The sequence below is a fragment of the Camelus bactrianus genome, chromosome 7 (assembly GCF_048773025.1).
Source record: "Camelus bactrianus isolate YW-2024 breed Bactrian camel chromosome 7, ASM4877302v1, whole genome shotgun sequence".
Classification (NCBI taxonomy): Eukaryota; Metazoa; Chordata; class Mammalia; order Artiodactyla; family Camelidae; genus Camelus; species Camelus bactrianus.
In genome coordinates this window covers 74,403,451-74,420,250 of record NC_133545.1, presented here as the reverse complement: position 1 = coordinate 74,420,250, position 16,800 = coordinate 74,403,451, and the positions used below count along the sequence as shown (strand labels likewise).

General features: G+C 37.6%; 2 protein-coding genes across 5 annotated transcripts in view; one reads left to right on the top strand and one right to left on the bottom strand.

The window, feature by feature from the left end:
* Window positions 1-2,644, bottom strand: part of FAM185A (family with sequence similarity 185 member A) — a 130,040-nt gene extending 127,396 nt beyond the window's left edge. Inside the window, exon 1 of one of the 3 annotated variants that reach the window (XM_045510482.2) lies at window positions 1,799-2,644. In XM_045510482.2, coding sequence (XP_045366438.2) covers window positions 1,799-2,249 — 451 coding nt within the window. In that variant the 5' untranslated portion in view covers window positions 2,250-2,644. The remainder of the gene's footprint in view (window positions 1-1,798) is intronic. The other 2 variants (XM_045510483.2, XM_010946653.3) reach the window with 2 other exon arrangements.
* A 72-nt stretch (window positions 2,645-2,716) lies between these two features.
* Window positions 2,717-16,800, top strand: part of CCDC146 (coiled-coil domain containing 146) — a 105,254-nt gene continuing 91,170 nt past the window's right edge. For both annotated transcript variants that reach the window (XM_010946655.3, XM_074367592.1), the window contains exon 1: window positions 2,717-2,891. The gene's annotated coding sequence lies outside the window, so the exon portion shown is untranslated. The remainder of the gene's footprint in view (window positions 2,892-16,800) is intronic.

Genomic DNA, 16,800 nt, shown 5'->3' with positions numbered 1-16,800 from the left:
GGTGTAACCTTAGGTATATCTGTATAAAAAAAATTAAAAACACAGATATTTAGTATCTAATTCAAATAAACATTGATGATTTCCCTTACACCAGACCAGAGAAGTAAACACTAGGTTGCCCCAAACACAAACTACCGGGGCCTAGCACCACAATTCCAACAGTTACAGCATAAAAGTCAATTTCTACAGTTGTGTACATGGCAGTCTCTATAAAGGCTTAAAATAATAGCAGTATTTTTGTTGGGATTAACATAAAATACATAAAAAGACAATTTTAACCCATACTTACATGGATGCAAATGTAACTGCAAAATTTTTACCCAGTTAAGTAGTGTACAACATAAGGCTTGATCTAAGGCAGCGTTGATAGGTATATCGAGAAGGAAACAGATTCTGAATATACTGGACACTCACTAGGTAGTTAGAGAAGCTAAGGCTAGATACTGAGTGGTAGTAATGCTACTCTCACCAATTCACTGTAATTGTTATAGACAAATTGGAAGAACAAAAATAAGTGTGAAGAAAACGGAATTATGTTCACATGAGGCACCCGTAGAATAGACACATAAAAAGAATAAACTGGAAATGAGATTCTGGCTCTAAAAAGAGGAATCAGCAAATAATGGGGTTTGGGATCACCAGCACAAGCAGTTCCATTTTTATCAGTGCTGTCATAAAATTTTTCTTATCTCCGTTTCAATTCTCAGTCTACATAATATATTGGCAAAACTTCCTCCTCACTCCAGACTGTGATGTTTTGAGATCAGGGTCTCTTATTCATCTAATGTAGTTAAAAGAAGTTGGGAGGCAGTAAGCATAGTGGTTGAGCAGACTCCGGTCAGTTCAAATCCCAGCTCCATCTCTTTATATCTGAGAGAAAATAGGCCTAATTCTTGATCTATCCTCACAAGAAATTAAGTTTCATGAAGGCACAGATTTTTTTTCATTTGTTCATCCACAATAAATACTTAGTATACAAAAGCTGCTGTATCTCAATTTCCTTATCTGAAACAGTGACAATGACAGTGACTATAAAATAGTGCAACTTTAAGGATTAGAAACTATCTTAGAAGTGTCAGCTACTATTATGGTCATCATCAATATCTTCCTTCAGTCCTAGGGAAGACTTTCCTAGAAAAGTGTTACATACACAGTGGCTTACATCTGAGAAGGAACATGGAACCCAATTACCTAGGAAACTTATCTGGCAGGCATTATCAGTTGAAGTTCCCCAGGCAGTCTTACTATGTGTTTTTCTTCATAGCGTGCTTCTCACAAAAATTTTACTTAGGCTAAACGAATGGAAGCTGGGCGCCTATCTGAAAACAAACACTTGGTCCAGTTTAGATGGAACATTCTATAGATAGGGCTGTTGGGGGGTGGGGGGGACCCAGGTGTGAGCAAGGGAAATGTGGATGAACCGTCATGCCAGTGAATGGTTTATCAAGAAATTTTAACCCTGAAAAACAAACCACTTTGCCAGTGACAAATTGCATTCACCGAAATACGAACAAAGTGCCAAAGGAGAATAGAAGGGGCTCCACAAATGTTACCTGATTTAGATTACTTCAAATCATGTTTTCACTTGATTTATAAAATCGCTGTAATTGAGAACATAATTCCTAACTACTACTCGGAAACCCAAAGGAGACAGAAAAAAGAGGCACCTTCCGAAGGGGGGCAACTGTAAATTAGGTTAGAAAGGGAGCTCCAAAGGCACCAATTAAAAACGTATGTCGGCCTAATTCACGAAGCGCTGGGTATGCGCTGGGATCCAACCCGTTTTAACTTCACTTGCCGAATTTCAGGGGCGCGGTCACTTCCACGGACGCCTGGGGGTCGATGACGTCAGACACGATGGCCACCTCCTTCAGCGCCTCGTCATACACCACCTGCAGGCCGGCCAGGGCCCGCGCCCTGCCCTCCACTCCGCTCACCGCGACCAGCACGCGGTCGGCGTCCGGGTAGGTGAGGGGGTCCAGGGGCCTCACGGCCAGGTGGCACGGGAGTCGCGCCCGCAGCCGACCGAAAGGGCTCACCAGCAGCGCCCACTCCTTCAGAGTCTGGCGCGTGAGGCCAAATGGAGAGACCTCGGGCTCGGACCCGGGCCGGCCCTCGCCGCCACCTGAGCAGCACAGCCGGGCCTGACAAGCCCCAAGCGCCCAGCGCCCGGCGGCGTCGCGGGCCCAGACTCTGAGCTGACTGAGCCAGAGGCAGCCCAGCCCCCATCCCGAGCCGAGGGCGAACATGGCGCGTCCCTCACGCCCCCTCAGATCCCCTCAGCCACAGGCCAGTCTCGCCACGGCCAGTAAACTTGGCTACTCTGCCGGCTCAAGTCAAAAGGGAGACATTTGCGAGGCTTTGCTGAAGCAACAGCAATACTGCTCACTGCGCTCAGCAATTTAAACCTCAGCGGCACAAACCTCGGCGGCAAGCTGGAATTTCAAAGCTCAAACTAGCTACACCGGCTGGGACTCCTCGCCTACTCCCACCCCTTTCGCAAAGGCCGATGGGATGGGTAGTTGCAATGGAGGCCAGGAGTGGAAGTGCTCAGGCGGTGATGGGAACTACATATCCCAGGAGGCAACGCGCAGGGTAATTAGTGCAATAAGAGCAGGTGTTAGACCGAACTCGGAAGGCTTCCGCTCTTTGCCTCAAGCCCATTAGCCATTGGAAGGACTGGGGCGGGGGGGGGGGGGGGGAACCGACACGAGAATCCAACTGGCCAATGGAAATCGTGGAAGGCCCAAGACGAGCAAGGCTGTGTGGTTTCCTTGGATACCGAGGACGCGACTTCTTTGGAGAGGGTGGAGCTTTGGAGTGAGACCCAGGGGGCCATAAACCCCAGAGAAAAATAGGAGCCTAAATAAGGAATAGGACCAAGGAGAGGGGTAAGATACTGCGCTTTTAAAAATGATTCGAAAAATAGGAGTACCTTCAGTGAGTGGTTAGATCTATACTTCATTAAACCAGCGTGGGGTACCCTGGGATGGAGAATCCCTCAACAAGAGGATAATGACCGGTTAGTTATTTTTGAGGAAACTCCCTCTTTCATAGCAGATACAGGAATAGTGTTAGATTCCTGTCTCCTTCCTGACTCTAGGTGATCTTAGGCCAGTCATTGAACGTCTCTGGGTTTTAATTACTTGCTTTTAAAGTGAGGTCAATAATACCTTCCTTGTCTTGCCTCAAAGGATTTTTTCAGGGATCAACTGAGATAATGGATGTGAGCACAGGCTACTAAGTCGCAATTTAAATTATAGTAGTTTTATTTTATAGCATAGACTCTTAAGTTACCAAGAAAAATCTAAGAGATCGATACTTGTGTTGATAGCAGCATTGTTCTCTTTGACTACAAATGATCCTTGGTTTTAGGATTAAAATAAGATTTTAAAAAAGGGGGGAGGGGACAGAGAGAGCCAACATAGTGCAATGGGAAGAGTATGGAACTGGTTATTTTCCTGGCTCTGCCACTGATTTATCTGTGTCACCTACCCCTGTTTCTTCATCTTCAAGATGAAGAAGGATTATACTAAATGACTCAGTAAGGTCTCTTCAACCTATTATTATTATGTGGGCAATTTTTAAAAATGAAAAGAGATTTATTCCTTTCCTGCTATCTCTTTCTCTCAGTGCTCCTTCCTCCTCCAACAAATTTTTCACTAAGTTCTTTAGCAAAGACACACTGTAGACGATGACGTTTAATAAAATGCAAGTGTTGAAACTGAATGCCTTAAAAAAAATGAAGCCCTTGGCCAAATGAAGTAACCAGAGCTACTGGAAATTACAATGATAGAAAGATGGGCTCAAGTCCTTGTAAGCCCAAGTCCCAGGGTTTTTTGACTAGTCATTACTTTTTTTTAAAAGTCAGTGTCATTCTTTTTTTTTTTTTAAACATTTTTGTTATTGAGTTACTGTCATTTTAGAATGTTGTATCAAATTTCAGTGTAGAGCACAATTTTTCAGTTGTACATGAACATACATATATTCACTATCACATTTTTTTCACTGTGAGCTACCACAAGATCTTGTATATATTTCCCTGTGCTATACCATAAGTCAGTGTTTTTCTTAAGTTATCCTTTCCTCCTTTCTGTTCTTCCAGTCCTTCCTCCCTCCTTATTCTTCTGTATGAAGGTTCACGATAGGTGCAAACTTCTAGGTTCACTTATGTGCAAGCTTTTAGATTCACCAAGTTCCCACTGAATACTAGTCCTGTCCTTGGCTTTGTGTTTCATTTGGTCATAATTATTCAAACTGATATTAAAACTGTCTTTTTAATGAAAACCCATGGGAAAAACTTTGAAAAAGAAGTTGAAAAGATTTCCTAAGACTGACTCAAATAGTGGAGGATTTCTTACTACATAAATGCTCATGAATATTTTACTTAATTTAACAATTTATATTCAATAAATGGACAGCAGAGGGCACAAGAGAGTTTTCAGAGAAAATGTAACCGAAAGAAAGGATTCTGGAATTCAGCTTAAGTGGGGGAATCCCTAGGAATTAACTTTCTTAATTATAAACTTTTGAAATAAATATATCTTATGACATCTATTCTTATGGAATCTTAGTAATCTAACCTAAAAACTAACAATACTAAGAAGTAGTTAATGAATATGTAAATAGTCCTATCTGAAATCTATATATTATTTGTTTTCATTCAGATGATGTATAGGAAAAAGTTTGTTATTTAATGTAGTCAAATTTCCCCCACTTTAAACACCTTGAGAAATTGCCTAGTTTACAAATATCTGAAGAAGATTCTCAAGTTAAGGGGATGTGAGTGCTTTGTACATTAAAGCAATATGTATTTGTGTGTGTGTCTAAGATAATATTTATTGCAAACAGCCATTATGGAAAACAGTATGGAGATTCCTCAAAAGACTAAATATAGACTTACCATTTGATCCAGCAATCCCACTCCTGGTCATATATCCAGAGGGAACCTCAATTCAAAAAGATACATGCACCCCAGTAGCACAGCAGCACTATGTACAATAGCCAAGATGTGGAAACAGCCTAAATGTCCATCGACAGATGACTGGATAAAGAAGCTATGGCATATTTATACAATGAAATACTACTCAGCCATAAAAATGAATAAATACCATTTGCACAACGTAGGTGGACCTGGAGATTATCATTCTAAGTGAAGTAAGCCAGAAAGAGAAAGAAAAAGACCATGTGATATCACTTATATGGGGAATTAAAAAAAAACACCAAACTTATTTACAAAACAGAAAGACTCTCAGACATAGAAAACAAACTTATGGTTACCAGAGGGGAAGGGGGTGGGAAGGGATAAATTGGGAGTTTGAGATTTGCAGATACTAACTAATATATATAAAATAGATAAATAATAAGTTTATGCTGTATAGCACAGGGAACTATATTCAATATCTTGTAGTAACTTATGGTGAAAAATAATATGGAAACAAATATATGTATGTTCATGTATGATGCATTCATATATGAAGCATTATGCTGTACACCAGAAATTGGCACTACATTGTAAACTGACTATACTTCAATAAATAAATATATATGTAATATATATTATATATATACAAAAAATATTTATTGCAAGCAGAGAGTTTACTTATAACAGAAAAATTTTAAAAGCTCACTTTAGGCTAGAGTTCTTGTATGTACTAATGCTTCACTCCGTTTCTACAAGGTAGCAAAAGTGTTGCAACCATTTACACAGTAGCATCAATATATCCTTTGAGTAGAAATTCCATTTATGTTTTATGTATTTTAAGGCTATGCTGCTACTTATGTGTGGGTTCAGGATTAATACTGCTTCCTGGTAAAAATTTTTGTCATTAAATAATGATCCTCATTATCTCTAGTATTGCTTTCTATCTTGTCATATTTTAATCTAATAATAATATTTTCATTCTTTTACCTCAGACCTGTTACATTATATTTGGGACTTGTCTCTTATAGACAGAATACAGATAGGTATTTTAAGTACAATTTGAGAATCTGTCTCAACAGGTAAATTTAATCCACTTAAATTTTTTGTAATTATTTTTACACTTATTCTTACCATCTTATTTTGTGTTTTCTATTAACTTTGCCTGTTTTACCTTTTTTGTTGTTTCTTTTTCTCTATCCATGTCTTTAGTTTAAATGTTTTTCTTTGTTCACCTTTTCCTTCTGTAGTAACTTGAAAGGCTATTTTCTTTTCTTCTAATCATTATCCTTAAATTTTTCACATACTCACTTGCCTTAGCAAACGTCTTATCAGCCAATATCTCTATCTTCCTCTCAGTAGAATTTTTTAACATTGGTCTTTTCCCTTCCATCTTCCATGTCATTTATTGCCTTGTGTATTTTAGTCCCACCTTGTTTTTGAAGCCACACAAGTAGTTATTATTGTATTGTTGTTGTTTATATTTAATGCTTGTTCAAATTTAGCAACATTTACCAATTTATTTGCTCATCTCTTTCCTTCTAGATTCAGGTTTGTTTTTATGGAAGCATATCTATTATATATATTCAGTGAGAGTTTCTGAGTAATTTCTTCAGACTTTGTCTGAAAATATTTTTATTTCACCCTCACTATTAAGTAATAATTTAGTTGACAGTTATTATTTCTCAGTACTTTGAAGAAGTACCATTTTTGGTAATGAGAAATCTGCTATCTGTCTAATTTAGTTCCTTTGTTTAGAATCTGCTTTTTCTCTTTGGTTATTTTTGGAATTTTTTCCTATGTTTTAATAGTTCACAGTCTTAGCACTCAGTGTAAGTTTAGTTCTTTTTGTTTGCTTTGCTTTGTTTTAAAGTCAAGTTTATTGAGGTATAATTTACACAGACTGAAATTCACTCTTTTTAGGTATACAGCTCTATGAATTCTGGCAAATACGTATAGTCTAGTAACAAGCATGACAATCAAGATGTAGAACTTTTCTATTATTGCCAAAATTCCTTCAAATCCCTTTGTAGTCAAGCATCCTCCCCCAACATTCAGCCTCTGGCAACCACTGATCCATTACCTGTCTTCATACTTTCTGCCTTTTCGAGAAACTCATATAGTAAATGGAGTCATATAGTACATAAACATTTGACTTAGTATGATGTATCTGAGACTGTCCATGTTGTTGTAAGTATCAGTGGTTTATTCCTTTTTATTTCTGAATTGTATTCTATTGTGTGAATGTACCACAATTTGTTTATATATCAAGTTGATATTTGGGTTGTTTCCAGTTTTGGTGAATGAGTGAAGCCAACCTAAACATTTGTGTAGAGTTTTGAATGGATATATGTTTTCATTTCCCTTGAATAAATACATATGAGTGGAGGATGGCTGGGTCATTTGGTAAATGTATATTTAACTTCATAAGAAATATCTAAACTGTTTTTCAAATGAGCTAAACAATTTTGCATTCCCACTAGTAGTACGTGAGAGGTTCCAGTTACTCCATGTCCCCACCAACACTTGGTATTGTTACTTTGGAAAAAGAAACACTCCGATAGGTGGATAGTTGTATCTCATTGTGATTTTGTTTGCATTTCCCCAGTTACTAATGAAATGAGCATATTTTCACATTCTTATTTGCCATTTGTAATATGTTCTTAGGTCAAGTATCTGTTTAAATCTTTTGCTTTCCCCCCCCCCTTTTTGCTCTGTTTGATTTCTTAATGAGTTTTGTGATTTCTTTATATATTTTTGATACCAGTTTTTTGTCAGATACATTATTGACACACATTTTCTTCCCACCTGTGACTTTTGTTTTCAGTTTCCTAACACTGTCATCTGAAGAGCACATCTTTTAAATTTTGAAAAGTCCTATTTATTTATGTTTCTCTTTTATGATTTGTGGTTTTGTGTCCTATCTAAAAGAAACAAACAAACAAAAACAACCTTTCTCCAAACCAAAGTGACAAAGATTTTCTTCTGGAAGTTTTTTACTTCTAGATTTTACATTTAGGTCTGTGTCTCATTTCTAGTTAGTTTTTGTAAACCATGCAGGATGTGGGTTGAGGTGCATTCTTTTACATAAGGATGTCCAGTTGTTCCAGCGTAATTTGTTAAAAAATATGATCATCTTAATGGGGATTTTTTTTAAAAATTAGCAAAATTCAATCCCATTCCTGATTTAAAAAAAAAAAAAAACCTCTCCACAAACTTGGAAGAAAAGAAATTTCCTCCACTTAATACAGGTATCTATGAAAAATTCCACTTAATACCATACCTAACTAAAAGACTAAATGCTTTTCCCTTTAAGATCTGAAACAAGGTAAAGTTGTTCATTCTCACCACTTTATTGTTCTGGAAGTCCTAGAGAGTGCGATAAAGCAATGAAAAGAAATAAAAGGAATCTATGTTGGACAGAAAGAAGTAAAATTGTCTCTATTTGCAGACAACATGATCATCTAAGTAGAAAATTCTAAGGGATATTATACAAAGCTACTGAATTAATTTAAAAGTTTACAAGGTTACAAGATACAAGATCAATAACAAAAATCAATTCTATTTCTAAGGACTAAAAATGGCATTTGGAAACTGAAATTTAAAAACAATACCATTTACACCCTACTTCAAAATGACACCTGCACCCCAATGTTCATAGCAGCACTATTTACAATAGCCAAGACATGGAAACAGCCTAAATGTCCATCAACAGATGACTGGATAAAGAAGCTGTGGTATATTGATACAATGGAATACTATTCAGCCATAAAAACCAACAACATAACGCCATTTGCAGCAATATGGATGTTACTGGAGAATGTCATTCTAAGTGAAGTAAGCCAGAAAGAGAAAGGAAAATACCATATGAGATCACTCATATGCAGAATCTAAAAAACAAAACAAAACAAAACCAAACATAAATACAAAACAGAAACAGACTCATAGACACAGAATACAAACTTGTGGTTGTCAGGGGGATGGGGGGTGGGAAGAGACTGGGATTTCAAAATGTAGAATAGATAAACAAGATTGTACTGTGTAGCACGGGGAAATATATACAGGATCTTGTGGTGGCTCACAGCGAAAGAGAATGTGACAATGAATGTATGTATGTTCATGTATAACTGAAAAATTGTGCTCTACACTGGAATTTGACACATTGTAAAATGACTATAACTCAATAAAAAAACAACCAAAAAAATAAAAACAATACCATTTACAATAACATACAAAAGGTGACATACTTAGGATTAATTTAACAAAATAGATGCAAGACTTGTTTTCTGAAAACCATAAAACATTGCTGAGAGAAATTGAAGAAGAGCTAAAGAAATTGGGAGAAATAACATATACAAGGGAAATAAGACTCAATGTTAAGATGGCATATCACTCCACACTGATGTATTGATTGATTGCTCAGTCAAAATTCTAGCAGGCTTTTTTAAAAAATAGAAATTGACAAACTACTTTTTAAGTATATAGAAATATAAAGTACTTAGTATAGCCAAAACAATTTTGGAAAAAGAACTAAGTCTGAGGACTTACAGTACCTCATTTTAAGACCTATTGTAAAGCTACAATAGTCAATACAATGCTGAACTACTTATAAGAATAGACACTTAAATCAATGGGACAGATTAAAGAATATAGAAATAGACCTACACATACTTGGTTAGTTAATTTTTGAGAAAGATGCCACTATAATTCAGTGGGAAGAGGTTACATTTCCCAACAAATGGTGCTGGCACAGTTGAATATTCATATGCTTCCTCATCCCCCTGCCAAAATAAAATCAGCCTTTCTTCACATCATCACACAAAAACTTGAAATAGATAAAAGATGCAAATAGAAGAGCTAAAACTGTAACAGTTCTAGAAAATATAGGCACAAATCTTGTGAACCTAAAGATTTCTTAAATAAGGTATAAAAAGCATGAACCATAAAAGAAAAACATGAAAAACTGGACTTCCTCAAAGTTTTGCTTCAAAAGTTCAAAAGTTTTGCTCTTCAGAATGAAAAGACTGGGAGGGACTGAGAGAAAGTATTTACAAAACATACTGATGGACTTGTATCCGGAACACACAAAGAACTTCTACAAAATAATAGGAAGAAAACGTGATTTTTTTTTAATGAGCAAAAAATATTGAATATGTACTTTACCTAGTAAGATATATAAATGGCAAATAAGCCCATAAAAAGATTCTCAACATAATAAGTCATAGAAATGTAAATTAAAGCCACAAATTAAAAATTAAAAGTAGATACCACTACATACCCACAAAAATGGCTAAAACTAAAAATACTGACAATACCAAGTGTTTACAAGAATGTAGAGCAGTAGGAACTCTCATACGTTGCTGGTGGGAATACATAATGGTACAGCCACTTTGGAGAACAATTGAACATTTTCTTATAGAATTAAACATAATTTACTATATGAGCAATTCCATTCCTGGGTATCTACTCAAGAAAAATGAATATGAATAGTTGTACTTAAATATTCATACCAACTTTATTCCTAATAGCCAAAAAAGAGAAATGAATGTCTATCAACCGGAAGGTGGCAAATAAACCATGGGGTATTTGTACAATGGAGTAGTACTCAGCAATAAAAGAAATAAAATACTGATATCCACAGCAGCGTAGATGAGCCTCAGAAACCTTATGCTAAATGATAGAAGCCAGAAACATACATGATTCTATTTACATGAAATTCTGGAAAAGTCAAAACTACTGGTGGTTACCAGGTGCCTGGTATGGAGGGGATGGAGATGGAAGAGGCACTGAATATAAAGGGCACAAAGGAACTTTTTAAAGTGATGGGAATGTTTGTGGCAGTGATTACACAACTGTCAATGTTTGTAAAAAACTCAGCAAATTGTATACTTAAAATTGTGAGTTTTATTGAATATAAATTATACCTCAATAAAGGTGTTTTTTTTTTTAAGTTTTACTGAATTCATGTTTCCCTTTTCCTCTCCTGCTGGGCATAAGATCCAAGTTCATGGTTACTGGGTAGCATTATGGCTTCAGGATGGTTGGCTAGTCAGGAGTTGGTGTCTGACCATGCTCACTCGTCCTGAGATGTGCATCCACCTCGGTCTCAGATATGGTCTCCATGCTGGCATTTCTGAGGATTCTGCATCCCCATCTGGTTCTCAGTTTTATAGACCACAAAGCTTTCTGAAGCCATGTCTTTTCATCATATAACATCAAGGGCTCTTGGGATACATCGCTCATAGCCAGCCTCAAAACCTCTCCCACACCGCTCTGGGAATGTCTTGGGCCCTCTCTGCCAGATAGTCCTCTCTGCTTTATCACATGAAGGGGTAGAATTAGTGATGGCCCTGGAACCTTGCCACTATCCCCAAGTCCCACTTGAGGAAGGAGACACATTATCTCTCTGATGTCCATGAATGTCCAAGTTGCACCACTTCATTTCCTGAGCCTGGTTCTGAGTGGACAGGGGGCCTCAGGGGTCCATGCCAACTTATTTCCTCACCACCTCTCCTTGTTCCCCAGCTCAGAGAGAGGTTTTTTTGTTTGTTTATTTGTTTTTATTTTTAATTTCCTCTTCCAATGTAAAGTAGGAAGATTGACTTGCTAAATACTCTACTAACCCTGTAAGTAATGTAAGAACATTTGCCTTTAGAGGAAGGAAAGACATTGAGTAAGGGATGCTGCCCAGGAAGAGAAAGACAAAAGTAGAGATCTGCCTTGGGCCAGAGGAAGCCTGAGAACAGGAAATACTCATGCAATGTAAGGAGGAGGCTGTGAAATTTCTAGACATGACAGAGGGAATTTTGCCTGCTTTACTTACTAAAACTGGCTCTTCCCTGATTGGGAGTTGACACAATTCTCTTCAGAACTTAAAAAAAATTTAGTCTCTCCCTTTCTCCCTCTCCAGGATGTAATATCCTATTACAGTCTTTCTTATCCTAGTTTTAAACATCTCAGTGGGATTTGAAGGTTAGGTTTACCAAGACTTTCACACCAAATCTTAAGGGGAGCTCGGGGACAAAATCATGCTGAAGAGGACCCAGATCACCTTTTCCAGACCACAGATTCCTGAAATAATTTGGTCTAGCCCCAGGCTGACCTCTGTTGATTTGTTCCCTATAAAAATAATTTAAGGCATATTATACATGAAAGCAAAAGAACCAGGCAGTGATGGAAGGAAGCTACTGTTTATTGAGGGCTATATGCTGGTCTGGGCTGAGACTTCACACGCATTGCCCCATTTAATCATCACAATAACTCTTAAATCATCTTTTAGTTAAGGAAACAGCCACTTAGAGGCTGAATATCTTGCCCAGGATTACACAGGAAGGGGAGGAATGAGATCCAAGCCTAAACTGAGGAATTTCCATGTAGTCATTTCCATTAGCCCATGCTGTCATCTTGCTAGACTAAGTTAAAGCCACTAATCCCAGTCTTAAATGAAATAACAGGAGGAGGAGGGGAGGGGATAGGAGAGGAGGTGAAGGGAGAGGAAGAAGAGGAAGGGTGAGACCTGGCTGTTGCAGATGGGAAGCAGTGATAGCCTATATTTCATGAAGATCTTTGCTAGGAAAACAGACCTGTGTTAGACCCACAGTTCCTACTGACTATGGTATGGGGAAGAGAAAAGGTCTAAATGAAAGAGGAGGTTTGTAAGGCAATGGCCTAATTAGATAGGATAGACTACTGCTGTAATGTTATGAATGTGCTTTCTGATATCAGTTTTAAAAAATTCAAGCAAAGACAATGGAGTTTGAAAAACATGCACATTTTCATAGCAAGAGTAAAGAATGGCTTGCAATGCGAGGATTCTGGATTGCATGTAAACATGTAGAATCTGTCCTTAACAGAACTTCTGGAAGACTGTCAACTTCAGAGCTACTTGGGCATTCCATACCTCCCACAGCCTTTGGAACTCAGTCTCTGCTTACTACTGAATTATTTGGAAACTTATAGGGAAACCAATAGAGCCTCATAGGCACTCTTTGAATTTCTGAAGCCTGACTGGACTTGCAGAATGACTGTAAATTATTGCAGATGTAAGATCAGCATTTCTTGTCATACTTTGTATATGTGAAGGCGTTCCTTTGGTTTGTAACTATAACAACAAATTCTGTAGCCCATTGTTCTGCACAGCTCAGTCTTAGACCTCATGGACTGCCTAATAATCACTGCTTTACAAGAATGAATGTGTTTTTAACTGACTTACTCTGCTGGGCTGCTCTTTGCTAAAGAGGTCCTTGCCTTACACCTTTGCGGTGACAGAAGCTGAATTCCATCAGCCTGCCTGTATTCTTGATCCTGCTTTCCACTACTGGAGGCCAAGAAGACAGGCTTTGCTAAGGCCGTGGCGAGTATCTTGTAGAGTTTTAATGGAAAAGGGTAAGGGATTTGAAGCCAGTGAACACGAGTCTGAATAAATACTGCCATTTATTGCTGTGTGATCTTAGGGACATCATTTGTATTCTCTGACCTTCAGTTCCCTCATCTATACAATGGAGATTCTAATTCTTACGAAATATGGTTGTGGTAAGGACTAAGTGAAACAATATGAGGGAAAGCTTTGTTTAAATTGTAAAGGACTATATGCATGTTCTCATTATTAGGTGTACAGGTGAATGACCACTGGGCAGGAGCATCTGCATGCCAATGAGGGCAACCAGGAGGATAGGTTAGAGAGAGAAATTATGTCTGTTTCCATGCCAGTTCTTCCACAGGGATGATGCTCACTGTCACAACCCTACATGTTATACCTACTCAGAAATGAGTACTATAGAGCTTCTTTCAGCAGTGTACATTTCTGAGAAGAAAGGGGGAAAGATATATGAAGTTTAAAGAAAGAATGGGTAACTTTTCTTGGGTCTGTGTTTGGGGTAGGGTGGGAGTATGGTACGTATAATGAGACAAAAGGACAGAGAAATGAGTTGGGAGTAGGGCTAGAACTCTCCAGCATCCTTCCATCCCAGGGAAGGGAGCTCATCCTTAAGAGTCTTGGGTTATTCATGACCGTGAGCAATTAACAAGTTCCTCATTGGTTACAAATGCATATAATTTAACACTTTATCTAATATTGTGAACATTTAAATGTTAGATATGCACTTGGAGCTTCCTCTCAAGAGTTTTGTTTTATTTTATGTGTATGTATGTTTTTAATTAAAGATGGTCCAACCCACATGTTACAGGTGTCCAAGCCAAGTGTTACTTTTAACACTTTGATTATGAGACAAATTTATCTGTACATACTGATGGCAGTTTTTTTTTCCTGTGCCAGAATGTTGTGCATTTATGTTGTTTTGTTTTTTATTTTTCAGGATTCTTTTTTGAGAGGGTTTTTTTCTTTCTTTTGTTTTTTTCAGGAACAGAAAGAAGTTGCGGTTTGATCTGTTGGTTCTTTGAATGACAAAGCTTTTCTACACCCTCTTTTTTAAAGAAATGACCTGAAATCTGTATCTATATCTTTAAAAAATATTTCAAGTCTAATCTTGTCTTTGTGTAGTATTATATAGTTATATATAGAAATAAATAAATTCAATAATTGTATCGGTTGCATTTAGAAATGCCAAGGTCCTAGGATCTGCTGCTGCTGCTGCTGCTGCTGCTGCTGCTTTTATTGAATTAAGTGGATCTGAGGTACCTGTAGGCTGCGTGTCGGGTTGGCTGCCCAGTATTCTGAGCCTGTCAGGTTGTGGACCAGAGGCCTCTCAGAAAGAAAAGCCTTCAATGTAGGCTTTTAACATTATCTCCAAAAGAGAATATTCACATAATCATAGAGATACACTGACAGGATTGAGAGGCACTTGCCATATAACTTTAAATATACCACAATTTTTATAACCCTATTTTGACATTTCGATGTTTTTTAATGAATATAGGAAACTGAAAAAAAAATTAGGTGTCCCAGACTTTCCCCTTCCTCCAAGGGATCTAGATCTGAGTTACTGTAGAAAGGGTCATGGAACTAACCTTTTCTAGCTATGAGTGCTGGGGAAAGGAGCATGTGATTATGTTCTGTTCCTAGGGCAGTTATAAGACCTAAATTATGAAACAGAATGCTCAGGTTCTGTGTGGCACTGGGAGAGAAATACCATGTTTGACTTTACATTCTACCCTGCTATTCTAAAATAAGCAAAATGTGTGCTGGTTCAGTGACAAGTCATCCTGGTTTCCTGCTACATCTTTCTTAAAGCAAGTGTTATCATTTTACCTTCACAGTGTCACATCATTTGTATATCCTGCCCCATTCTCTGGTGCATAGGGTATTTGGTTTTTCATGTGTGCACCTGGTAACTGTTGAAAAATTTCCTTAAGAGTTCAAAATCAAAACAAATTAATGATCGCCCCTTTAACTTTCGAGAAGAGGAAGTAGTGGTGTGTCTTACAAAACAAGGCATACCCTGCAATGTTTATTGCTTAATTATTCTTTGGGAAGCTTCCTGTTTTGGCTCTATCTTTTAGCCCCGAGATGAAGTGTGAATAATATAGGAGTTCAGTGTTCTTCTGTAATGGAACTAAAGCTTTTATTTATCTTACTTTTTCCTTCCCTGGCCTTTTGCTTTTCTGTGTCAAAGCTCAGTACATGTCCTCTCCCTTCTAGAAGGCCTCATACAGCCATGCCCTCTCTTCTCTGGACCCCTGCAGCACCCCATGGTACTCCCTGGGCTCAGGCTCTCAACATCTAACATTCTGGTCAGGGCTGCTCACTGCACAACTTGCTACGTGAAAAGCGCCTGCTGGGAATGTGCAGTGCTGTGTATTCCCTCTTCTGTGTGCACATGTTCACGGCACTTATTTCAGTTCTTCGTACTTTTATATTTATCTCTGTGATTCTTCGATTAATTGCTATCTTGGTACCAGTCTGTGAGCCCCGTGAGGCCAGGGACTTCGTCTGGTTTTGCTCACCACTGCATCTGTCTCCTACCCACAGCACAGCGGCTGGCTCATAGCCTCTAAATTGTCTCCTTGCCTCCAAATTCATACCCTTTCCAAACCACTCTTCCCACTGTCACCAACATCTTTACAAACTCAGATTTAACTCCTCCCTGCCAAAGGTGTAAGTCTTCCAATACCTGTTGATGAAAATCTAAATTCTAAGATACAAGCTGCTCTTTAAGCCTTATCTACCTTCCTAAGAACATGGCTTTTTATTTAGGTTTATTTTGTCTTACCTTGTATTATATCGAACTAGTTATTTTCCTACCTTGCTTCCTCTTTAGATTGTAAATCACATCTTTGTAAACTCTTGGTCTTCATAAGACAACTCAATAAATATCTGCTTAACTGACTTAGGTATTGCTGAGATGTACGTCTCTAGAATCACTATACTTGACAGCTATGTAGTTCCTCCTGCACCAGGAATTTAAGATGTTTTGTAAATATTCTGTTTATATCACTGTAGCCTGAGAATATATTTTATTCCTTTGTTTGATTTACAGCTCTCAATTAATCATATTGCCTGCAGCATAATAATATTAGTATAGTGGGCTTTGCGATCCTATATTAACTAATCCTTGAATATTATCTGTTAAACTTTGCTAGCTACTTAAGCCTTTTTGTCCCTATTATTTAATTAGATTAATTAGTGTTTTAGATTTGAATTCATATGAGACCTTTGTATTTGCTTCTATTGTGTTTTATTACTTTCTTAGTCTTCCTTTGTTTTGTAAGGGTCAAATTTTGTCTAATAATGTCTATCAGAACTCTGTTATAGTGTCTGTTAATTGCTTCCCTCTGTTAAATGTTTTTACCTGCCTTAAAATATTTAGAATGTTTTCAAGATAATAGAGATTGAAATCTTAAGCAGACTGAGCAATTTGTACAAATTCAGCATAGCAACTTCTTTTGTTGCCTAGGTAACTTTATTTAAAGTTGCTATGCTT